The 25,376-nt window shown below is 39.6% G+C and overlaps 2 protein-coding genes across 4 annotated transcripts in view; one reads left to right on the forward strand and one right to left on the reverse strand.

The window, feature by feature from the left end:
- LRBA (LPS responsive beige-like anchor protein) overlaps positions 1 to 25,376 on the forward strand; it is a 357,721-nt gene that overhangs the window by 188,094 nt on the left and 144,251 nt on the right. The gene's annotated exons all lie outside the window — the stretch shown is intronic.
- MAB21L2 (mab-21 like 2) lies at positions 2,781 to 5,144 on the reverse strand. Its single transcript, XM_081960158.1, has one exon. It carries the CDS (start codon positions 4,400 to 4,402, stop codon positions 3,323 to 3,325), a length of 1,080 nt encoding a protein of 359 aa, XP_081816284.1. The 5' UTR covers positions 4,403 to 5,144; the 3' UTR covers positions 2,781 to 3,322.

The following is a 25,376-nucleotide window of genomic DNA, read 5'->3' on the forward strand; positions in this document are numbered from 1 at the left end:
TTTCCCTCCTTTTAAAAGACAAATAATAAGTAATCTTTCCATCCAGGCTTTTCTGTCCATTTGGCTATATTTTTCAGTCCTTGATTTAGCCAAAGTCATAATATGAGTCTATTTAAGTATGAAATACATTACTTCTAAGAACCTCTCTTAATTACCTCAAGGGAGAACCCTCCAGGGAGGTGCCTGAAATACAATTGCCTGAAAACAAGAGAATGGGTAAAATATCTTAGGTTAGCAGTACTGCCCCTTGATATCTATGTTTTGGCTTTGAATGTTAAATAACACACCGTTCTGAAAGCATGATTTTTTGGACTTTTGTGCTGTATGGTTCTGCTTAAGCTTTTCTTAAATATACTGTAGTCCCCAAATACAAAAGTAAATTCCACTTCATTACTTCACAAAGCAGCATCTGTCTTTATAAATGTAAACTTATTTCTTTATTCACCATGTTTGTCATATTAGAAAGTATTACTGAACATGCGGTCTTTTTTAAAGATGTGCTTTATTATATAAATAATTCTGTTTGTTTTTTATAAAAAGAGAGATTTGCAGTGCTTTCTTGAAGAAAATGGAACACAAAACTGTATGATCTGATGTATGCAGATTATGTCTATACAGGCAACTTACACTAACTCCTGCAATTTTATTGTTCTCTGAATATTTTTACGATATGAATAGTATCATTTACAAAATCTTTAATACCTAGTAGAAAGTAATTATGAAACTTTTTAAAATAAAATACACTTTTATATAGCATTACACTAGCTAATTTAAAATTATAAACTTATCAGAATCATGTAAACTTTTCAAGCTAAGAGTAGTGTGCATATAAGAGCTTCAGTTTAACTGCAGTTTATTTGGGTGTTAATTTATTCTAAAAGTAAATATGCAGCCATCAAATAAAGAGGCAGAATACTTAATTTACATTTAACTCATTGTAGTATTAGAAACTTCAGTATATATTATTTTAGAGTAAACTATATGTATTTCCCTGCTGCTTTGAAAAAACTTCTCTCCTAGTAAGAGAAAAGTAAACTGGTATTAGGTTTACAATATTAGTTTAAAAAGAATGTGAGCCAGACATCTTAAATTGATGATAGTCATAGAATGCTAGAAAAGCCGTCAACTGTATTAATTTATATGGAAATTGGGAAATGTTTGTGCTAGTGATGGAAGGATAAGCTTCAAGCTGTTGAGTTCTCTTTGTGGAAACTTTCTAAATCTTTTGTTGTTTGGGTTATGAAGTCATGCAGTAAAACAACATTGTTTTCTTACAACCCTGGCATTTTCCCATGTCCTTTCTTTTTCTTCCCTCCCTCCCTCCCTTTTCCATATGCTGTGGATAACTAAAACTTGAGTAGCCACACCCCTTCTTCCAGTACCAATCCTGCACTTGCTTCAAAGCCTGTTTAATTAATAGGGTTTCCCAGTTTAATCAATTTAATTTGTCTGTGTATTTTTCTAAACTCTGGGAAGGAAAAACCTTGTGACAGGATTTTTGAAGTAAAGCAGCTGGGGATATTGTTGTTACTGATAGCATCAAAGTTTATATTCTTACTGAAAGCCTCTTCCTAACAAGATTCTTGAATTCTAGAGCATAGTCTTGATTTTGGGCTCGTGGAATGGCTAGTGGAGCTTGTATGAAAACTCAGTTATAAGCCATTATCAGATTCGAACCATTTTCAGCATAAATATGTACTTATTGCATTTGGGTTTCTTTAGCTTTGTTTTTTGCCCCAAATTGGATACTACACAAATAAGCACCAATAAGCATTCAAGCAGATATGTTAGGGCTTTATCAATGCACCAAAGCTAAAATAATAATTTTTCATTTTCAATTTAGACTTTTTTTAGGAATACTGTTTATATGCAAAGACTAATCAACCTTTCCAAACTATTTAAAAAAAACCTCACAAACTTTCTGTGACAAATTGTCTAAATAAAAAATGAAAGTAAGAGGTTTTGGGGGAGGGAAACAAAAATTTCATCTCTTTGTAAGGCTGCAATTCCCTTCATACTTATTTAGGAGCAAGCTACTTTTGATGCCAATGATAAACTTGCATAGGTTCAGGATGAACTTAGAAAAATTCCAATAGTAAAAAGCCGCTATAGATTAGATAAATGTGCACATCAAAATTTGTTTATACAAAAACAAATACAACTCTCAAGGTTGATTCCTTCAGGAGAGAGAAATCATATTTAAACACATGAAAAATCCTTTTTGAATGAAGATCATTTTAACATGGAAATCAGTGTCTGTTGTCCTTGGGAATGATCCTTAAAAATAGTTCCCATTTTATTCCATATGCAGATGTATACATCCAGCAAAACTACATAGGAAATAAAATTTCCTAGATTTCCTAAATTGTATATTTAGGAGTAATTTTATACAGTGTTGAAATTCATTAATATTGAATATTATATTATCTCTATGCAAGAAAAAGCAGAAGGATAGATAAGTGAAGAAAGAAGGAACTTATATTCTACAAACAAAAGGGAAGTTATATCAACTTGTAATAAAATTTAAAAACTAATGGCTGCCTGGCGAAAAAAAGTACATACATAAGGCTGCAGAGTAATTGGGATAATTTGTTCGGTATCAGTTAGAAACATTCAAAATACGTTGTTATAATTTGTAAGTGGAAAATCTATCTTAGTTGCTCTCCTGCTTTTCCTTTCTATTTTCTGCTTAAAAAGTAAAATTCTTTGGTACAATCACCTCTTATTGCCGATGTTTGGAATAAAGAGACACGAAGGCAATGGAAAGTTAAAATCGATGTTTTATTTTTTGTTAATGCGGTTTCTTAACTGTTTTCAACAAGTTCAAATTTAAGCAAATGGTGGGAAGGAAAAGAAGTGCATTGTAGTCTGTCATTGGCACTGGAATACATTTAACACCAGTAAAGTTTTTATAGTGGTGACTTTTTTTCTTTTTTTCCCCCCTCTTTCTTTTTGGGGTTTCTGATTTTTTTTCTTTTAATTTATTTTGTTTTCTTTCCTTACTTTTTTAAAGAAAGAAAATCGTACATCTAGTTAAATAGCGTTGTTTTTCACTTGGTGACAACATTCAGGCAAACGGACGAGAGAAAAAAGGGCGACGGAGAGAAGCGGGGGTCTCACACACACGGGAGATTCAAAGCGGGGAAGGGAAGAAATAGTACCTCGGGTTTCGCTCGGCTGCCGCCAAGTCCTTTCACTGCCGGGGAGAGTCTTGTCTTTTTAAGGACATTTTAGGAAAAGCGGAGCGGAGGAGCAGCGCCGCCGCGCCTTCAGTCTTGGAGCCCGTCCCCCTTCCAGAGTTTGCAAAGGAGCTCCGGGCGCCCTATAGCTTGTCCAGGCTTTTGGGGTTGGTGAGGATCTCCCGGGCCAGGCGCCAGGTCTGCTTGGCGGCGCTCTCCAGGGCCGAGTGGGGCTTGCCCTGAAAGAGGTCGAGGTTGGGCAGGAAGTAGTGCGGGCAGCGGCGGCACTGCAGGCAGGAGATGAGCTGCAGGAGGATGCCGTTGAGGCGGTCGCCCAGGCAGGCCTCGTCCCAGTCGGTCTCCCGCGGGTGCTTCTCGCACTCGTAGAGCAGCAGCGTCTTCATGTGGTAGTTGTTAAGCGGCTGGCCGGGCAGCTCGAGGTGCCGGTCGCGCAGCGTCTTGAGCACCGAGAGGCACTTGTTGCGGCAGCCGCCCAGCAGCAGGCGGTTCTCGGCCTCGCCGAACTGCAGCACCCAGGCGTCGCTCTCGGCCGAGCTCTGCTTGCCGGTCAGCGAGTAGCACTCCTTGGAGAGCAGGTTGAAGCCCTCGGCCTTGACCTCGGCCACGCGGTTGGGTCCCGGCCAGGGGATGTGGGGCAGCGGCCACTGGGCAGCGCTGCGCGGCCAGATGCCGGTGCACTTGAAGGCGGGCGTGATCTGCACCACGTAGCGCTCGCGGATGCGGAGCTTGACCTCGCTGGTGTCGGCGATCATCTTGACCACGTCGCGGTAGCTGCACTTGTCCACGGCCTGCGCCACCAGCGTCTGGAAGCGCGAGCGGATCTTGCGCGCCGACAGGTAGCCCGAGGCGGTGATGAACTCCACCCACAGCGACATGCTGCGCTTGCGGCCGTCGCTCAGCTTGAGGACGGCGCAGCCCGGCAGCGAGCCGTCGTCCACGAAATTGAAGACGCCCATCTGGTTGAGGTAGAGCACCACCTCGAACTCGGTGGGCGAGATGACCTCCAGGCCCTCGTAGCGCGCGTCGATCTCGCTCAGCGAGCTGATGAACCGCGGCTCCTGCACTTCCACCTCTTTCAGCACGTCGGAAACGACCTTGCACACCTCGCGGATGGTCTTGGCGATGGCCGCCTTGCGGGCCTGGCACCGCTCCGTGTAGTACTTATTCAGCTGGTAGACTAGCTTGGCTTGCGCGGCGATCATGTTGGGGCAGACGTCCGGGCTGTACACCGGGCTCTCGCAGTACGTTGACGGATCCAACGCCGCAGCCGCCGTCTCCGTGCGGGCGGGCAGAAGCCAAGCCCGCTTCGCCCGGTCGCTGCCACCGCCGAGGACGACGACGAGAGGGAGGACGAGAGACCGTCGGAACCCGCGCTGCCGGCACCGAAGAGAGCGGGCAACTCCTTCCTCCGACGCAAAAGTTTGGCGCTTCCTTTACATCGGAGCTGCGCCCGGTTGTTGGCCTGCTCAGGTTCGAAGGGGCTTCAGTTCTTCATTGGAAAAAACTCGCTCCTTCTTCCGTACTCGGGGGGGGGGGGTTGACTTTGCCCAGCAAAAGTGAGGAGGCAGCGGCCAAATTCCGGATCGACGGCGCGGGCAAGAGGGGAAGCCGTTCTCTTTCCCTCCCCTCCTCCCGCCTAGTTGAGGCCGTGGCAGCGCCGCTTTGCTCTGTAGCGTTGCTTTTCTTCCGGAGGCCTCGGCTGAGGAACTCGCCCAAAGGCAACCTTTCCGCCGCTGATTCCCGGCCTGCTCCTCGTCAAAGTTCTTAAGTTTAAGTCCAGCTTTAGGCCCCCTTCGGGATTTTCCCCTTTGTTAAAAAATCGGTTACAGGTAAACCTTCCCCTTTGTCCCGAATATATTGTCTTGAGCAGCAGGAAGGAGGGTGCGTGTGGATGCACTTTTCCGCTTTCCAGGATTTCTCTCCCCCCCTCCCGCCGCTTTCCGTTTCCTTCCCCCTCCCACTTTTGGAGCTGGATGCAGCCGCTCTTATTACTTTCCTGCGCCTCGCGTCCTCTCCCGGCGCGGACGTCTGGAGGTCTCTGCCTTTGCGGAGAGGGTCGTTTAGTTTATGAATGGTCCCAGGGCCCTGCTGAAGGGAGGCGTGGCTCGGGGATCCTACAATCGCCGCCAGAGCTGTCAGAGGGCCAGCCAATCGCTGGGCCGAGCCGCCTACACGGCCGCTGCGGGGCCCGCCACGATTGCAGATGCTGAGGAAGGAGGCCGGGAAAGAGAGAAAGAGACTGGGAAGATGCTTTAAGGCGCACGCATTGATTGTATGCACGTCTGTGGAGACGAGCACGCACCTTACCCCGCTGTACCCGATTTCCCAGTTAGTTGAAGGCCAGGAGAGAAGGCATTTCGGTCCTCCAGAAATGGGAGAGAATGAAACTAGGAAAAGTTGCTATTGAAGACATTGCTGTGAGTAGTCATGCAAGATCTCCAGGATGTTCAAGAGTCAGGGGCTTGCTCGTTTAGAATGAAACGGATCATTCTACAATGGATACCAAGACAGATTAGTAACGCATTGAACATGGCAGGGAAGGAAAAATATATATGAAGGAAGAAGTGTGCTATGAGAAGAAGGAAAAGCGTAGCTTTCACACATATGAATACCCACAGACTTACACAATAGTACTTTTCCCGCAGGACCGTTGCGATTCCTCTCTAAATGTATTGCTCCTCAACAACCCAATGAAAATGAACCCAACTATAGAAACCAATTAAGAGCCTTGATTATCCAACCTGAATAGTGTTTGGCTTAAATTTAATGATATCGTGCAATACGCCTAGTATACTGTTGCAAAATCAGTAGGTATGGTTTAATGTCCCATCAACTATGAAAAAGAGGTTTCGAATTTGAAGTTTGGCACGTAATATTATTGATATTTCTAATTACAAGTGGAGTTCCTGCTGGACTCCAGCCAGTGATCTCAGAAGCAATTATTTAACAATTATCACATTTCAGTATCTCGAGATTTATTAGGTTTTTTTTCCTCCCAGAGGGCTAAGACAAATATTTATTCTTAGGTGCCAGTGTAAGCAGGTCAGGCGGGACTTCCACGCAAAAAGATTTGTGCTTAATCGTAAATAAATTGTAAAGTATTTTAGAGAAAGGGAGAGCTAAGTGAAAGCACGGAATCTTTTCTAAGAAAAAAATTCATTCACCACTAAACCACCGTCACCCCCGCATTCCAGTAAATACTTACAGAATGTTTTAATATTTTCGGCTAACCTTCAGTGTAAAATAGCCTACTATGAGCAAGATATACCTTATTTCTAGTTGGGCGCTAAATGGGTGACAGACGGGATATGTGTGCGCACAATTGTATTTCACTTAAAAACAACGAGATTTTGGAATCTCAGCAAACAGCAACAACAATAATTTTCAGCCACGTTGCTGCAAGCCTTTGTTCTCTCCGAGGGGCTTGGAAATAAGGAATCCTGCGTTTCTGGGATTTTGGGATTGCTATGACTTGAAGGAGAAGTGAGGCCCCAAGCCTTGCCTAACCCGTTATCTTTTGGTTCATTCATCCCTTCGGGTGTTAGAACTAAGTAGGACCCAGCGGCTGGTTGAGGCCCCGGGGCCACTAGTGTTAACCACGGGAGCAAGTCTTATTTGGAAAGCGGTCCATTGGCAAGGCGGCGCACCGGTTGCTCCCAACGTTCCCTCCCCCTCCCACATCTCTTCGTTCATTCCGCTGCTCTGGTTCCCGTCCGGTTGCTCATCGAGCCCTTTGGGGGGTGGGGGTGGGGTAAAAAGCAGGCTTCCGCACTTCTGAGGTTGCCTGTGAAGCGGGCCAATGGAGAACTGGGTAGCCCGAATCGAAAACCGGGATTGGGGCTGGACGAGAGGGCTTGCGGGAGGCCATAACATTCGGCCTCCCGCTAGAAGCCGTTGGTGGCTGTTGTAGGGTAGCCTCTATTGACTTCTCCAGTCCAGCTGCAGTCCTCTCATGTGTCAAGCAGTCGGACCTAGTGGCTGTTGTAAAGCAGGATTTGTTTCCAGCCGAGTCTTCGCTGCTCGTCTGCTTTTCCCTCTATTTTTTATGTCTCTCCCCCACCCCCCACCCCAAAAAATTGCCAACCGAGGGACCCAGGTTGCAAGGTATAGTTTAAGATCATCTTATCCTTCCAGAAGTAGAAATCCTGGAATTGGGAAAGGGGCAGGCACAAGGCGGAGGGGGGGGGGCGCTTCATCGACGACATCCCGTCTTATGGCGCAGGCTCGTTTGCGCCCTTGGTACCCGCACCTTTCCGGAGAGGCCGAGGAAGCAACCCCGGGCAAGCTTATAAGGGCTCTCCGCTCTCGCCTCCACACGCGAGTGTGCTCCAGCCCATCCGCAGTCGCGTCTCCGCTGGTCGCGCCTGCTACTGAGAGAGCCCCCCCCCCCCCCATCACGGTTTTCTCAGAGGCGCGTTACGCTGGAAGAGCCGGTCTTCCCGAACCACCGGGGCTCCTGCCGAGGAGAAGGCGCGGGTTTGGCAGTTTTAGCTCGGCCGCCTTTCTATTCGCGGGCCTCGAGTGGATCCCTGCTGTTCTCTCGGTTTGAGGCTTCCCCATCTCTCTCTCCCCGCCGCCCCGTCTGAGGTCGATGCTCTTGTAAATAATAAATCAGTTGGAAAACAAAAGCCGCTCGGATTTATGGTCCGAAGCGCTAATTAGAAACATCATTTGAGCAATAAACTTAAACACTTTCGAGCAAATAATGCCTGCGGAAAAAAGGGGGGGAAGCGAGCCAGAAAGCCGGTCCTCGCCTACGGCGGCCGAGCCCTGGCGGCTTTAAGAGCCCGGGACCTCGCCGGCGACGGGATTTTTAAAGGAGGACTCTGGGGGAAGAAGATGGAAGGTTGCAAGCGGAGGTTGCGGGGATCCGTGGAAAAAAAAACGCAAGACGCTAAGGAAGGCTGCCCAAAAGCCGCCCCGCTCGTCCTGGCCGCCTGGGAATCGACGCGTCCGTCAGCAGCTCCTCGTTGGGATCTTAGCCCCCCCCCCCCCCCCGTCCGCTTAGAGGAGCTGAAGCTACTGCTGGCGTGTAAGGCGAAGGGAACAGCGGGCCAGTGCCGAGTGCGCGCAGCGTCTCTGGGCAGGGGAGGCTCTCCGGGGTAAAAGCCACTTGGAGGCTTCGGCCGACTGATCTGCGTTTTCCTCCCGTTACAATCCGTCTCATCAGACTTGAGTTAATGAGGCGGGGGAAGGCGCGATCCCGGAGCCCTGACGAATTCATTAAGGGAGGCTGCGGGCCATTTTCTTTGACGGTTGAAAGTGCGGGTTGCGTTGGTCTCACTCTCCAGCCGCGAGGGAATGCCTTTACCCTTTCCTCGTCTCTCCTGCCTTTTCCCAGCGACCTTCCCCCGTTCCTTTAAAGGCCGGCTGAGGATGGGTAGACCTCGTCCTTGGCGTTGAACTGGCCGGGGAAAAAAAACCGCTGGAGAGCCTCGAGGGCGGGAGAAGAGAGAAGGGCCGAGGAGCCGGGAGGGGCGCTTTGAAGAGAAGCCTCGTGCACGTGGCTTATTATCGTAAAGCAAGGGGGAAGGAGGGGTTCTTTTTGTTGCCCTACTGGAGTGGGGGAATAGCAGAAGGACGTGCCTTGCCCTCTGCTCAGCTCCAGTTGGCTTTGGATTTTAACGTGCTTCCTTCTCCGTGTGCATGTACCAAGCCACCTCTCCATTTCTGGAGGCTGTTTCTAAGCAACTTTTGCCTTCAAGAAAAAGGAAGGGAATCTACTTTGGACCGTGGACAATTCATGTTCTCCCTTTGAAGAGATGGCTGAATATCCTCTTCAGTCAGGAATTAATGTGATACACTTTTGGGGTGATTGAGCTGTGCGGGTATAAATATTCAGCACGCTCTGACTTAGAAGCATCTTTGGCTTACTGAAAATTAAAATGAAGCAGAGCATATATCTTCCAGACAGTTAGCTTAATTGTTACTCCTTCTTTAATTTTCCAGGAGATCTTTTAACCTTGTTGCTTAAACATACTCTGTGCTTCCATTTATAGAAGTACAGCCTGGGAAAAGAATGGGTGGCTTTTGCCTGTCATTTCCATCACATTCCTACTCTTTTGATGGAGCTAAGTGGCTGCAAAGAGTATAAATGGGAAAAGGTGCAATTCCGGATTGTGCGTTGCGTTTCCCAAGGGTCAGACTAAATGAATGGGTCAAGTTCACAGGTCCAGAGGAATTGCAGCTATTTTCCCTGTTTCCATATGTAGATGGATCTTGGTTTTGCCTTGTGCTCCTGGACAGAAAGCTCTGCTTATGAATGGCTCTTGTGTGTGTATTTCCTTTTGCAAAAGGACCCTTTTTATTTAATTATGAATGAGAGATTTTTTTAAAAAAAGCAAGGAATACCTGTATACACACACAAAGGTGAAATGTAGATGGTCCGGTAATTAACACGACTGCCCAATGATTTAGAATGCTATATTTATGGGAAGATTTCTTTTCCTTCATTTCCCTGCAGGATTGTTTTGTTCTACTGATATATTTGCCTTTCCCTGATTTCAGCATTAAGGTCTTCGAGGTAAAACTTTTATGATGCTTCTGGCTAAATACTGTCTTTAGTTATATAATTCACGTAATTGTTCATATAATATTATGTTAATGACCGTGAGCTGAAACACTATATTTGGAAGTGAGTCCTGTGGAAATTAATCAGTCTAACTTCCATAGAAGGGCAATTTTCATTTGACTATAAATTACTTGATACACAAGTTCATATTTAACTTTAATGAAGGTAGAGATCCAAATATTTTAGTTGCATATGTTTCCATATGTCTGGAATAGAATTGTTTCTTTTTAAACACTTGTAAGTTACCATAGCTCACAATGTGAGTGTTAGCTTCAGTTATTTAAAGTTTACCAGAATTAATTTTCAATGAATTTGCAATATTTCCAGAATATACTATTTTTTTTAATTCTAGTTTATTCATATATGGTGCATAACTATAGATATAATGTATATGTCTATACATGTGTATTATTAAGAGGATCTCAGTTTACAGCCATAGCCAAAATGATGCTCGTTCTAATCAGTTAATTTGAAATAAATGTGGTATTTGATATTATCTCCATATTGTTATATAATTATTGTTTATTATATTACCTTTTAAGCCATGGATTGCCTGTTAGTCTGATTTACGCATGATTGCGGGTTTTGTGGATTTTTCAGGTTTTCTGATGACTTTAACAGTACTTATTTTGCATTGAACAAACAGTAACTGTGTTATGTGAATGATAACTTAAATGTGTATATTTAAATAAAAGCGGTACATTTTAGTGTGCTTCTCATTGCTTCGTAGCTGTATTTTTTAGGAGTATTCTCTTTGAAGAATCTTATTCCACAAATCACTCATTGGATTGTTCTATTCTGCTCGACAAACAGAACTGTACAAAGTTGTATTTATGGCAAGCCTTTGATTAAATCAAACCTTGAGACTGCTAATTGAAATGAATTATTTCTGAACTGATCTAACATTTTTATTATATTTGAACAAAAACCTCTGTTAGCCTTAATATTCAGTAAAGTAAAACACTCAAGGAAATAATCTTAATATTTTGAAAAGAAATAACTGAGTTAGTCAACAAAGATTTAAGTGTGATAATGTATTTGAAACAAACTATATTTTGCATATGCCAGTGCTGTAGGAACCCCTAATCTCATTGGTAATATTAAATAAAGAGAGTTGAAAATGAAATAACCATAACCTCCAACCATGGATCAGTAATGTCAACAGACAATATTAATTTTGTATGTTGCTTCTCTTAAATATTGTAATTTGATCTTTTAATTTGGTGTGGCCAGGTGAATAACATATATTAGAAACTACGAGTTATTTAAAAATGTTATAAAAACTTATGTATCTTTTTAAAATGTATTACAATAATGAGATGAAAGAAAAATACCTGTTCACCCCAAATAAAATACAGAAGCGGTACGTGCAGTTTAATTTTGGAGAATAAAGGGCTGGTGGAAACTTTCCTGTCTTCAGTATCTGAAACCAGGATGTAAAACAGCTGTCTTGGGCTATGTATTTAGTGGTTATGTCTGCCTGCTTCTTTTCTGCGTCTCTCACCCTCTGCCCTGCACTCCAAATCTTCTTTTATTATCTATGGATTCTAAGGAGCCTTTTTTCTTTTCTAACTGGTTTTGTCTGCAGCAAAAGGTTAGGTTGGGTGAGTTTAAATCTACTGCAGATAGAGTGAAAAATCTTTTGATCTATGGCTATGACTGTTTCCAAATGATTTGCTTGCTGGGAATGGACACTGTCCATGCCTTTTCTCTTCAGTATCTGATAGGCACACACAAAGGATGTGACATGCTACCAGATGCATAATTAATCATCACTATGTCTGTTGGGTTTTTTTTTTTGGAGGGGGGGTTGTTGTCATTCAATTAAATCTTCTATTTTTGTAATTATTGTGTATTGACATACACTGTAATGCATATTTTTATTTGCAATTTAATATATTTATTTAAGTGTTCTGTAGAATTTGTGGCTCAAGCCACCTAATATTGAGCTTATTATATTTCAGTCAAAAGACATGCACTTAATCTCCTTCACTGAATTTGACCATTAAAAAAAATTACTTTTTTTGTGTTCCATCTGTTTCTCCAAATGAATTATTATATAAATTAAATTGTTTATCTAATATATTTTTGGAAGGAACAGTTAGCTGCCCAAAAGCAGTTGTATAGTAATATAATTCGGTTGTTCTGATTTTAATTTTCTCTATATTTAAAATACTGGGTTTTATTTGAGGGTGATATAGTCATCTCTACTGGATACAGCATTACATTTGTGTTGTTGTTGTTGTTCTTCCTTTTACTCCAGCATAGCTCTTTTTTCACATACTCAGTTGTCTTGAGATGCTTTCTCTACTACACCTTCAGGAGCTACTAGTCCTTTGCCAGGCTCAATTAAGATACCAGGTCAAAGTATCTCAGGGATGCATCTCTTATATGTAACCTTCTAAGACATTCTGATTATCCTTGCAGACCTTTCTTTGAGGACTAGCCAGGAAATTTTCTTCCTTTATTACAATTGTTTATAAAATGACATGCTTCCCAAAACAATCCAAGAGTAATAGGGTAAAAGCAAGAATGCATAGTGTTTTACAGCAGTGTGCTTTGGAATGGGTTTGGTACGTCGTCTGTGTTCTTGGCAACTATTTCAAAGTGATTTGTCATTATCTTTTCCTGGATTTTGTTTTTTACTTTGCAATCTTGCTAAAACCTTGGTGTTTTCTGAAGTAACCCATTCAAGCCTAATCCTCTACAGCTTCTGGGTCTAGACAAAGTAGGTTGCATGCTTCTACCTGCTCAGATTAAAAGCAATATAAAAAATAATAAAAATTAAAATTACAGTTTTAATACAAAACACTACTTTAATAATATGGCATTTCAAATTCTCTGATCCTTTCTAGAGAACAGTAGTGCTTGTCACTTGCCTTTTCATTGTCTTGAGGAATCTTTCCCAGAAAAAAAACATTGATGGTAATGGTCTGGTAGAGATGAGGGTGGGAAAGTCAACATGGAGCAACTTCTTGTGATATTGGTTGCCTGTCTATATTGTCTTCTCCTCAGGGACAACTGGCTACATGGAAAAGTATCTTCTTTCCATCATAGGATCTGCTTGTAGAATCCTTTCCACATAGACACATATCTGGTATCTGTATTGATCTGTTTTCAGTATGAGGATAAGACAATCTTCTCCAACAGTAAATGTCAACTTTAAGTTATTGTTTCCGGCGCTAGTGTTTTCATTAATTCTCCTTATATTCAGAATCAGAATAGAGCTGGAAAGGACCATGTCGCCTGGCATATGAAGCATCACCCGTTCCTCTTCTGGGTTTCTGGTGTGCATGCATGCATGACTATCAGCTGGCGTTCATGCATGCAGCAATGCCGGAAACTCGAAGAGCTGGTCTTCCATGTTCCAGCATGTGCATATGTGCCGCCAGCTGATTGTTGAATGCACATGCATGCCAGTAACTGGAAGACTAGCTGTCCAGCATGCATGCATGCGTCAGAAACCAGAATTTCATTTTCCGGTGCGTGCATGCCCCCAACTCCTCTTCTGGGTTGTGGTCCAGACGAGTGTGCATGTGCACTCCCTTTTTGGCACTCAATGACGAAAAGTTTGGCCATCACTGCCCTATACAATTTCAGACAAGTGATTGTCTAATCTCTTCTTAAAAACCTCTGGTGATGAAGCACCTACAACTTTTGACTGCAAGCTGTTCCACTGGTTAATTATCCTCACCGTTAGGAAGTTTCTCTTTAATTCCAGGTTTCTTCTCTCCTTGATTAGTTTCCATCCATTGTTTCTTGTCTTACCCTCTGGTGCTTTGGGAAATAAGTTGACCGCCTCTTCTTTGTGGCAGCCCCTGAAATACTGGAATACTGCTATCATGTCACCTCTAGTCCTTCTTTTCTCTAGATTAGCCAAACCCAAATCCTAGAACTGTTCTTCATGTTTTAGTTTCCAGCCTTTAATCATCTTAATTGCTCTTCTTTGCACTTTTTCCAAAGTATCAACATCTTTTTTGTAATGTGGTGACCAAAACTGGATGCAGTATTTCAGGTGTACTAAGGCTTTATAAAGCAGTACTAATACTTCACGTGATTTTGATTCTATGCCTCTTAAATAATTATTAATGTATTTAATTGCACTTAGTCTTGTTAATGTTTTTACAGTTTAAAACTGTTTTCTAATTTGCCACAATGCATTTAGTTCTTGGGCAGATTATTAACTTAATTATTGCTTAAGCTTTGCACAGTCAAAATGCATACACATATATTTGTGAAGAAGAGCCCAGGGAAGAAGTTATCTGGTTCTGTTAAGTAGCTTGATTAGCAAGACACTGGATATACTTCTAGGTTTGGATACCATGACAATAGTTTTTCTTGAGATACTGAGGTGACTGCTGGGAAGAACAGAGAGGAATCTGCACAAACTGAGCATCCAGATACAAGCAGTTACTCCTTCTGGCATCCTTGGGAACACATAGAAACTCCTCAAAATGCTATCAGGGCTCAATTGGATTGCAAGGAAATGGCTCATATCTTATACTGACCATTAATATCTTGAACAGAGCTAAATGTCTGTGAGGATTCTCAGTCATCCAGGTCATAGCAGCTTTGAAAAAGCACTTTTGAGACATGACTAGAGCTAAAACAGTGTCTATTAAATAAGAACATCACAGAAAACTAAGATAGTTGGTTCTTGGTAGTTTTTGACATTAGAATTTTTTTTTTAAAAAAAATAGTCTCCTCTTTTCTGTATTGCAAAGTAGATTACTACAACTATATGAAATAAAGTACTGGCTTTTTGTAAGCAAAAGATCAGCTTAAAATATAGATGCTGCTATTGTTACAAATAATTGGCATTCTATTTAAATTGTCGTCCTATACATACTCTTCCGGGAATATGTCTTATTTAACTGAGATTTATAGATGAGTATACATGCAAAGGATTGCACTATAAATAAAGTAGCTAAGAAATAAACAGCGCTGACCTCAGTGGATTTTACTTTTCAAGTAATTCCATATAAGGCTGTAGTGTAGATTAGCAAGTTTATGAATTTGTTGCAGCAAAAATCTAATTATATTTTCTCACTTGTACTTTTTGTGGAAAATAGTGTCAATTTAACATTTCAGGAAGACAATAACATTGCTGTCCTATGCATTAAGTTTTACATAATCAGTATGTTTAACATATTTTAATTATAAGCTCACTAGAAATTGAATAGTTTATTCAAAAGTAATAGAATATAATTCCATGCCTGTTAGAATTTTGAACATCTTTTCAAATAAAAGTGCAGAAGAAATATAAGTGAAAGATCTTACCTTTATGCTTCACTTGTCAACTTTTAAAAATATATTTCTTTTCACTTATATAAATAAGATATTAAATTTTATGGTCTTTTGCCTAATATTGTTTCCTTTAAGTTTTAATTATGTATATAATGATTTACCTTGATGCGCGTGACTATATTAATGGAGAAAATGCCTTCCATGATAAATCTTTAGGAGTTTTCAAAGTAACATTTCAAACATGAAAATCGAAAGTTTGTCACCATTAATGGAATTTTAATACTGCCATCTCTTCCTAGGGAAATAACATGAGGCAGTCTATGGACAACCCAATGCAAACTTGGTAGAAAGGAAAATACAGTTAGGACCTTTGGTGAATTTGTTTTATCGCACTTCACTTAAAAATTTATGAGGAGGGCAACTTAGTGGTGCTTAAATTGTGTGTTCCAGGGCTTGCCCCCACTGATAACACCCTTGCTGGCGTGAAAGTGCAATGCAAATTATGACAGTTACAACCTTCTGTTTTGTTTAACCTGTCAATGAATTTCCTGACTCATTGTAGAGGGCAGTGGTGTGTTCAACCAGTCCATATTCCCTTAAACCTAAAAGGTCAGTTTTCTACAGGCAAGCCTAGTCAGAGCCTAATTGATGAGGAGGGTAGCAAGACAGAATTTACTGTTCTGTTGGCTAGTTTCATATCGTTAGGTTGTCCTGAAAGCATCAGGCAGACACAGCCTCTTTCATGTAAGGGCTGACCCTAGACAGGAGCTGACAATCAAAGGAAGCAGCCACAGGAACCAGTGCAAGTATGCTATTGATTTTTCAGTTAGGTCTAAGTAGTTTGTAGTATGGGTAATGGGGGACAAAGGCAGGTATGTCATTATCAATGAGCTCCAGAGCAGTAGCAACAAGCTTCCCTCATATTTCTTTCAACATTGACAGTATGCATCCAGAAATGGTCGATAAATTGCCCAATCTTTTGCTGACAAGCGATTTGGAAAGAACGGGGGCTGGGGCAGTTAGGAATGGGAGCCAAAGAATTAAACTTGTTTGCTTGGACTTGATAGCGACTTAGAAACGAGAGACGAGAAAAAGAAGCCTGGAAGATCTTGGTGTCAGGCCTTTGCAAATTATTAGGCTGAATTCGTTGTAAAATAAATAAAATGTAGGCAGTGGGTTTCAACATCTTTTTGAAGTTGAAGTTAAATCACATTATCATTTTGTGCTTTGCAGAACATCAAATGTAAAAGAGAAAGCTGTAATTTAAATTTTCAAAGGGACAATGTCATATGGCAGTTATTATGTTACTATGTTTCGAAACGTATGTGGAACATGAAGTTGTTATTTTGCTAATGCCAATAAATAATAACTTGTAAATAAATATATGTTAACATATAAACATTTCATAGAGCTATTATGTTTAAAACACCTAAAGTTTTTTATTAAATTTGTTTTAGTGTGCATTAAATTATAATAGTGGCACTACTATCATATATAAATTGAAATTGTACCCCACGTCTGGAAAATATTTTTTTTTTACGAAATGAGATTTTCTGCATTTAATTGACATAATATCTTGTCTTTCTTGTTCACTGAAACTACTAAACTGTTGTGCTAAACTAGCAGTGTGCTCAGCTGAATAGGCTATGGTCTATAGGAAAAGGGTCGAGCCCTTGTGTATGCTGACTTCTATCTTTGGAAACTTCCTGAACAGATCTATGAACATATCTTCCTTTCAAGATCTCGTAGCCCTTCTGGGTAAACTAGTTAGATAATTCTACTTTACTATAAGAGTGCATTAATATCAGTGGTAGGTTCCTACTGGTTTGGCCAAATTGGTAGTGGTTTGGCGGCCTGCGTCCCTGGAACCAGCAGGAACCCAGGCCTGCCGTGCCCCTGAACTGGTTCTCCAGGCGCCGCCATCTTGGGTTTTTTGCTTCTGCGCATGTGCAGAACAATTTTTATTGCACTGCGCATGCGCATGTAGTGCACCCACAAGCGAATCGGCAGTAGTGCCTGCCATAACCTACCCCTGATTAACATAATCTTGCAAGTCTGAAGATACAAATTTACCCTGCCACTTTTAACCACCAGAACAATTAAGGAGAGTCCTTGCTAAATTGCTTCCTCTTGACCACTAATCTATTGGGAGCTTCTATCTCTCTTTTAACAGATTATTTCCTGGACATCATCTGTTCCCCAAGGTCATCCATATATTCCATTATATCATTTTTTCCCATATTTTTTCCAAATTCCAAATAATGGGCCATTCCATTCCCTCACATTTCATAAAAGATTTGGGTACCATTTTCAAGGACAGCTTTTAAAGAGAGGTGGAAATAATTCCCAGTAGCCCATCAGTGTTACTCATGGACACAACACATAGTATATTTGGAAATGAAAAAAATGAAATGAAAAAAAATAGCATGTTTAAATTAAATGCTGAAATTGAAATAATTTTATTGTTACTCCTTTTTACCTGATTTATTGAAATATATAGTTGCAACATTTGGTAATGTATAAATATATTACCAAAGTTGCATTTGCTTATACTGAAAGTAAAATACTAAAATAAATTAGATGGCAATTGTTTTGAAAAAAGGTAATTAACCCAGCATAACACTGAACTATTTTTTTAAACAGATATTTGAATATGATTTAAAATTAGAAATAGAGGCTGCCTTTTACTTATTTTGTTTTCACAACTGTAAACGTATTCTATTTACATTGCATCATAGCTTTGAAATCTCATTAACTAAATTAAATAATTTTACAGTACTAAAACCAAAGAAACATATATGTCTGTATTTCTGTCCTAATTTATGATACAAATCTTATTGCTAGGATAAGCATGAAAAAAGGTTGTTCTTTTTTTAAAAAAAACACTTTCTGTTTATGTAAGCATCTACAATTAATCTTTAGGAAACAGTTTTAAAGTAATTGTATTAGGGTCAATTGAAAGAGGCATATTGTATGTTTCAATAGTCCTTTAATCAATGTAAAAAATGGAAAGATTTGATTGAGGCCAAACTTAAGATCTTGAGAGAACTAAAAACAGAAGACTATCATTCTGGTTCCGGATCAGGCTCTTTTGCTGTCTTTGCAATATGCCCCTGACATACTTTGTTAACACTGCAAAAGGAGATGCAGAAAGGGAACAAATTAAATTTTCATGACGGAAAACCCTAATCAGCAGTGACAGCGTAAGAGAAAGATGATTGCCACTTGGTCATTGTAGAAAGGCACTTAGGTTTGGTGTCAGTGCTTCTGTTAATGATGACTAATGTCTTTCTTGGAACCAACACACATTTGAACATTGTGCTATAACAGCCTAGGAACAGGAGTGAAGAATAGGTACCACAGATCTTCAAAACAAAGGTATATGGATTGAATTGAATGCCCCCAAATGTATTATTAAGTACAATTTTATAAACTTGTAGGACTCTTTCTTCAGCAAAGGACAGGGTATTTCAATCAGCCCAATTAAATGTTCAGATTAAAAGTAAATTATAAACAAATTGACCAAAGCCTTGGCAGTCCTGTGAACTACGTATTTGTATCTCCACGTTTGTTATATTCTGTATAAACCTGTCACACTTAAAGCAGAGAACTGTCAAAACCTTTACAAATGCTGAGACTTTAGCTTTTAAATATATTGGCACAAAGAAAAAGGCATTGTTTCTTTAGTTTTCCCAAAGTGAGACCTTAGAGAGGGGCATTTGCAATGCTTGTCATATTTTTCATGTAGTTCTTGCTAGCTTGACAAGTCTAGAGGACCATGAGAACACAGATGTCATTGCATTCAGACAGTACTAATTACTTTGAGACTTTTGTAGCCTCCGTACCATATGAAGCTGCCAATTATGTGTGCTTATGTGGCATTTTGCGTGTTCATTCTTTGCTGTAAGATTTCTTCAACATCCTAAAAAGAAAAACAAATAAAAATAGAAAAGGAATCCTAAAGTGGGAAAATTATCATTTTTATTATTTGTTAACAGTTATTTATCCAAAGCTTATTTATTTTGTTTATTTTGTGTGTGTGTGTGTGTGTGTGTATTACAGTTTAGTAGCACTTGTTTTTTAATCTTTTAGCACTAAGTTTTTTTTCTTTCTAATATAAAGCTTTATTTTATTTTCTCTATTTCTTTTCTCTTATCTCCCTATCACCATCTCCATGCTACGATTCCTTAGTTGCTATTTAGTTCTCTTTTTCTAAACTCACATCAAAGATCTGCTAATTTGGATCAGCATTCAAATTTACAACATAAATATCTTAAACCTGATTTGCAAAGCATTCAGCTAATAGACATCTCTGTGTTCAATTTTGTTGGCAATATTATCCCTAGAATCTCTTTGTTCTCTTACAGTTCATAGTACGCAAAGCAGCTGATTCTAACAAAAAGTTCAAATGGTGGTCACAGCATGAATGACATTAGGATTGTGGTGTTTTCTTTTTCTTTTCTTTTTTTTTAAGGGTGGGAGAGCTTCTGTTAAGATTATGTGCATTTCTAAAGTAGTACAGCCTGTGTTAATCACAGATTGGAAAATAAAAGCACCAATAATGTGATTTTTACATGCTGATGATGCAAAAATGGAAGCAGCTTTATCAAAGATGTATGATGAGATAAAGCTGCACTCTCTGCTGTACAGTTATAGTAATTATGACTAATGAACCGTCCAGCCTGGATGAAATGGCATGTCCATAGGGACCATGTCCAATCAGTTGTGACTTATGCAAGCTGTAGAAAACATTGGTAGATTAGATTCAATATTATAATATGAAAAATACTATATTAGCAATTTCATTTTGTTGAAGGGAAATGTTGGAGTAAGTAGCACTAAAAGATGGATGCCCTAGAAAATAAAGCCTGTATATTGAATTGAAATTATTGTTCTAACAGAATGTTCAGTAGTTTATTCCCATTGAAAACATTTGTTATATATTTATTTATTTAAAATATTTATATAGTCAAGTCATATTCTAACAAACCAGACACCTTTCAATCAAAAATCAAAATAATATAAAAACCACATTAAAACATAAAAGCTCAAAACATATTGAAGTGTTATATGTTTAACATTAGGGTCTTGTGGGTTTAACTTTTCTTGCATTGTAAATGCAGGAAAAGCAATAAGTATATCAATATCTGCTTATGTTTCAAGTACTTGGAAATATCTGTTATTTTATGTGTAAATATCTGTTATTTTATGTGTAGTAATAGAGCAAATAATAGAACAAGTCACATTTGTCCTTTGAGCTTTAGAGCTTTTCTATATAAGGAGTCCTTCATTTGAGTTTTGAGCTTTTCTATTTAGATAATTCTTGCTTAAAAAACCTTTTGTTAAGCCCCCCTTCCCCCAGTCATATGATCAAAGTTCAGGCACTTGGCAGTCTTTCCACACTTACGATTGGCCACAGGGGTGCTGCAACTACTCCCATCTGTCTATTCCCCCCCCCCCCCCCGCCGCCATCTATGCCCTTAAACTTCCTGGGAAGTGCCAATGGTGCAACACAAAGCACACACACATCCTGTAAGCTTTCACTGTGAGATGCAAAGCAATTGCCTCTAAAAGTTGCAAACACTGAGGAGACTGTAAGGGTGTGAAGCACCTACATCTTCACAAAGCCACCCTCCTCCACTGGAGGCTTCCTGGGCTTTTGCCCTGGGGCTGCTTTGTGACCCTCTGTGGAAGTTTCCCAGGTGTTTGACATTGCCTGAGCGTGGCACCTTTTCGCTGTGCTGCCAGATAAGGCTTAATAATACAATAGTAGAGTTGGAAGGGACCTTGGAGGTCTTCTAGTCCAACCCCTTGCCTAGGCAGGAAACCCTATACCGTTTCAGACAAATAGCTATCCAACATCTTCTTAAAGACTTCCAGTGTTGGGGCATTCACAACTTCTGGAGGCAAGCTGTTCCACTGATTAATTGTTCTAACTGTCAAGAAATTTCTCCTCAGTTCTAAGTTGCTTCTCTCCTTGATTAGTTTCCACCCATTGCTTCTTGTTCTACACTCAGGTGCCTTGGAGAATAGTTTGACTCCCTCTTCTTTGTGGCAACCCCTGAGATATTGGAACACTGCTATCATGTCTCCCCTAGTCCTTCTTTCTCTTAAGCTGAATATACCTAGTTCCTGCAACCGTTCTTCATATGTTTTAGTCTCCAGTCCCCTAATCATCTTTGTTGCTCTTCTCTGCACTCTTTCTAGAGTCTCCACATCTTTTTTACATCGTGGCGACCAGAACTGAATGCAGTATTCCAAGTGTGGCCTTACCAAGGCATTATAAAGTGGTATTAACACTTCACGTGATCTTGGGGCTGGGGCAGTTATGGCTGGGGCAGTTATGGCAACACTGCATTTGCTCCATGCCGCAGCACCCTGTAACTTGTACATGGCCTGTGCCGGAACTCCCCCAGCCCAGGCACGTCTTGCTCCACTGAAAAACCTGCACAGTTGTTTAATGGCCATGCCTGGGAAAGTCAAGAGTGTTGTAAAGTTGAGTCAAGTCACATGGTGACAAGCCCAGTAACTTATGATCAACATTCTGTGCTCACTTGTGGTTGTAAGTCAAGGACTATCTCTTGACATTTATGGTAAAGGTCTTACCAGAACATTTAGAATGCAGAAGGAAGACATTTATAGTTAAATTATATACTGTAATATTGTCAGGCCCAAGCCCAAAGACTACATAGAGAAATCAAATCTTTATTTGCTTGCACCTAATAGGCAGAAATTAACCTCCCTAAAACTACCGTATTTTTCGGAGTATAAGACGCACAAGCGCTTAAGACGTACCAAGGTTTTGAAGAGGCAATTTTTTTTAAAAAAAGGGGGTTTTGCACTCTGCAAATCTCCCAAAAATGGACCCATTTTCCCCCCAAAAAGGCATGGATAGCCTTTAGGGGGCTTGCAGAGTGCTCCTGGAGGGTTGGGTCCCCCAAAAATGGGCAAAAACCAACCTGTTTTTCGAAAAAAAACGTGCCTGTTTTTTGTCAAAAAAAATTGCATGCATAGCCATTAGGAGGTTTATAAAATGAGTCCCCTTTTCACTCATTTCTGTTCTCCCCAGCCCTTAGGAGCTCTCTGAAAGCCTTCTAGAGGCTCTGCATGGCCATTTTGGTGAAGGGGCTGGGCTTCAGGAGGCAAAAAATGCTGTATTCAGTGCATAAGATGCACCCAGATTTTCAGCCTCTTTTTTGAGGAAAAAAGGTGCGTCTTATACTCCGAAAAATACGGTATATCTGATATATCCTGAGAGATTTTAGGGTTTATTCTGAACCTCTTTGTCCCCTTTCCATCCAATTAGGGATCCCGCAAGTTTCTTAATTTGGGTTTCTATCTAAGCCCACTATTGTTTGCAAGTAATGTTTTATCACTCAGTCTGCCTTAATAATCTATTGAACCAGCCATGACTTATCACAAGGTATGAAAGCTTACTTTCCTGATACAGATCCACAATCTAGAGGTCCACTGCAATTTTGTAATTTTATATACTTGAAGATATAATTTTGTCAACTTTTTGGATTACCATGTCCCTTGATAATGGTTGGTGATTTCTAAAAGTGAGAACGTTTATATATTCATTGATTAATGAATATATTGATTATTCATAATGGAAAGTACAGCAGGTTTAAATAGATTCTTTTCTCCTCCTAGTGTCTTTCAGTCAAATCTGTGCTGTGTATTCTTGTTTTCCTATAATTCTTCCATTGTTTAAGTCTCTCTATCCCATTAATTATTTGGTGTCTATCTGATTTATGCCCTCCAAATTTTATTTCCTCTGAGTATATCTGTTTCCATTCCCTGAGTAAGGTTATCTTCTTACTGCAGTCTGACTTGATAGTTCGGATATTTGATATATTTTAGAGAAATGAGTCTTAGAAACTCTTCCTAACTCTTTAGGAAGACTTTTATATTGAAACTATGATTAACAGTTAGGTTTTCATTAGTTTCATGTCTTGATTTGGGGTGGTAGAACAACAGAAACGACTCATATGTATTTCTAACAACAGTGTGATTTCTGCAATAGAAAATGTAAGTGTGGAATGATTAATTTAATTATGTCCACAATTTGGAAACTCATTTACCTTTCAGGTGTTGCAAATTGAGGTATCCAAGTATATTGGGACTAAGATCATCTCCATAATTAAACTTAAGTATTACTACTATAAGGCAATTTTTTTTTAAAAAAATGATTTTTCTTCTACAAGGTTGTGAATGTAAAAATGCTGAGATATTTTAAGCTTCCCTCTTTGTTTCTTACTTCTGTCAAACAATCTAGTTTAAATATCATGAATTATATGTGCTTCTGTATTTCTCTTCTGTTTCCTGATTCCTGCACAGTACAAATGTCATACCGTACATAGCATTGCTTATTTCAGTCTCATAGGAAACATTCTTTTTGTACTTCTATGTTTTATTGTTTGCATGCAAGGATTACCATAATGAATTCTTGCAAGATAGTGAAAAAGCAAAATAGAATAAATGGAATAAGCAAAATTTTCTATTCAGAGTTTTATGCCATATGAGTAGAGGTAAATCATTAAAGTGATAGATTGAATTGATATATTGATATAAACATTTGAAAGATTTAAAAATGAGTATTTCTATTTGTACTTCTTCTAGAGTCATGAGAACTTCAAACTGTGCGTCTGGATATATTTAAAGTCAGTTGAATGTACATGGTTTTGTTAATGTTCCATAAATCTTACTTTCAGAAACAGGGTTTACTTCAGCCTGTATACTTAAAAAGGAAATTTACTTGCTGTTTTAGTGAAAAGATGAGCAAGAAAATACAAAGGTAGAAGCTGAACTTTCATTCTAAACAGACATGTATAAAAAAACTTATTCAGAAGTATATTTTGCTTTAGAAGGTTTGTAGTAAGCCATGTATTTTTTTCTCCCATTCTTGCTTTTAAAATGTTAAAATATATAATAAATAAAACTAAGCATAAACCAACATAAACATAAACTCACTGAAAGTAATATTCTGTAAGGACAAGTTATAATTGAATAGAACCTGAAAAACACAGAAAGCATATTATCTTTCTATAAAATAGTTGTTTTAAAAGGTTGTATAAATCAGCATTTGGGCTTGTAGCATTCTGGAACAGCATTTTAATGTTTTTGCCGCTCTTGGAAAGCTCTAGTTCAATGATAATATATGCTTAACTTTACTGAATAAGAATATATTCTGTAATTGTATGCACTTGAATTTATCAGTGGAAAATGCTACTGCAATTCTTTACGAAGAAATATGCTAGATTTGTGTTGGGCACAATTTAATTGTTTTAAGCAATACGGTATCTAGGTTACCTATTAAATAGTCTGTAATAGCTATATGATTCAGATTCATTTTTTTTTCTTGAGGAAGTAGATAAAGTTTTTTAATCAGTGCAGATACTTTGATGCTGCATTCTTCCCTACCATTGCTTATAAGAACTCTCAAAAATGTTCTTACTCATGAGCAACCAATACATTAATCCTTCTTACAGGAATCTAGTACCTTAAGAAGACAGTGATGAGACTGTTGCTTAAGAAACCATCTTTATACATGGCTGGTTTTAACAGTTATTGGCTGATGTCCAATACTTCATGTTAACTAAACTGTTAAAAAAAACTCCTGCATCTCTGAGAGCATTGTAATAAAATAAATCTTGACCCTTTTTAGCCTGGATTTAGATCCAGATTCGATATAAAGATATTCATGGTCACATGACAGATGGAATGTAAGCAGAAACAATGAGGGCATGTGATCTGAATAAAACTGAATATGTCAGTGGCTTTTGATACCAGTATCCATAGTATCTTATTAGCAGGATTGGGGAAACTGTGGTTAGAAGTGATTTGGGTATTAGCTAATTGTTTTTTAAACTTTGTAGTGAATTCATTTTTCCCCAGATACTATCAGAAAAGTGATATTGGGAAACTTCTGCTAAATAATCTGAGTTTAATCTGGGCTATCCCATGAAAAGTATTGATTAATACATTTTATGAAGCATTTATGGAGCATCTTTTGCAGATTTGAGTCTTTTTTCCTGAAAGCTTGGAATTGGATGTCTGAATCTCTGCAAGATATATAAAAGATTGGGTCAACAAATTAGAATTAACAGACAAGATGGACTTATTGCCCTATTTATATTGGCTGGATTTCAGGATGGGAGTACACACATAGAAACAGCTACAAGATCAATTCATGGTGTTCAAAATGGTGAATAAATGCTTACATGTGTTGGGGCAAGGTACATATGGGACTTCCTACTCCTATATACTCTACTCCATACTCTTAGAACTTACCTTGGCAGCTGTTGCATGTCCTATCATAGATATATTTGATATCAGTACCAATTATGCTTTCT

This window comes from Natrix helvetica, assembly GCF_964273705.1.
Source record: "Natrix helvetica genome assembly, chromosome: 7".
NCBI classification, from domain to species: domain Eukaryota; kingdom Metazoa; phylum Chordata; class Lepidosauria; order Squamata; family Natricidae; genus Natrix; species Natrix helvetica.

What these genes read in the sequence shown, in the direction of transcription:
- MAB21L2 (XM_081960158.1), bottom strand. Translation starts at nt 4,402, where the DNA reads ATGATCGCCGCGCAAGCCAAGCTAGTCTACCAGCTGAATAAGTACTAC.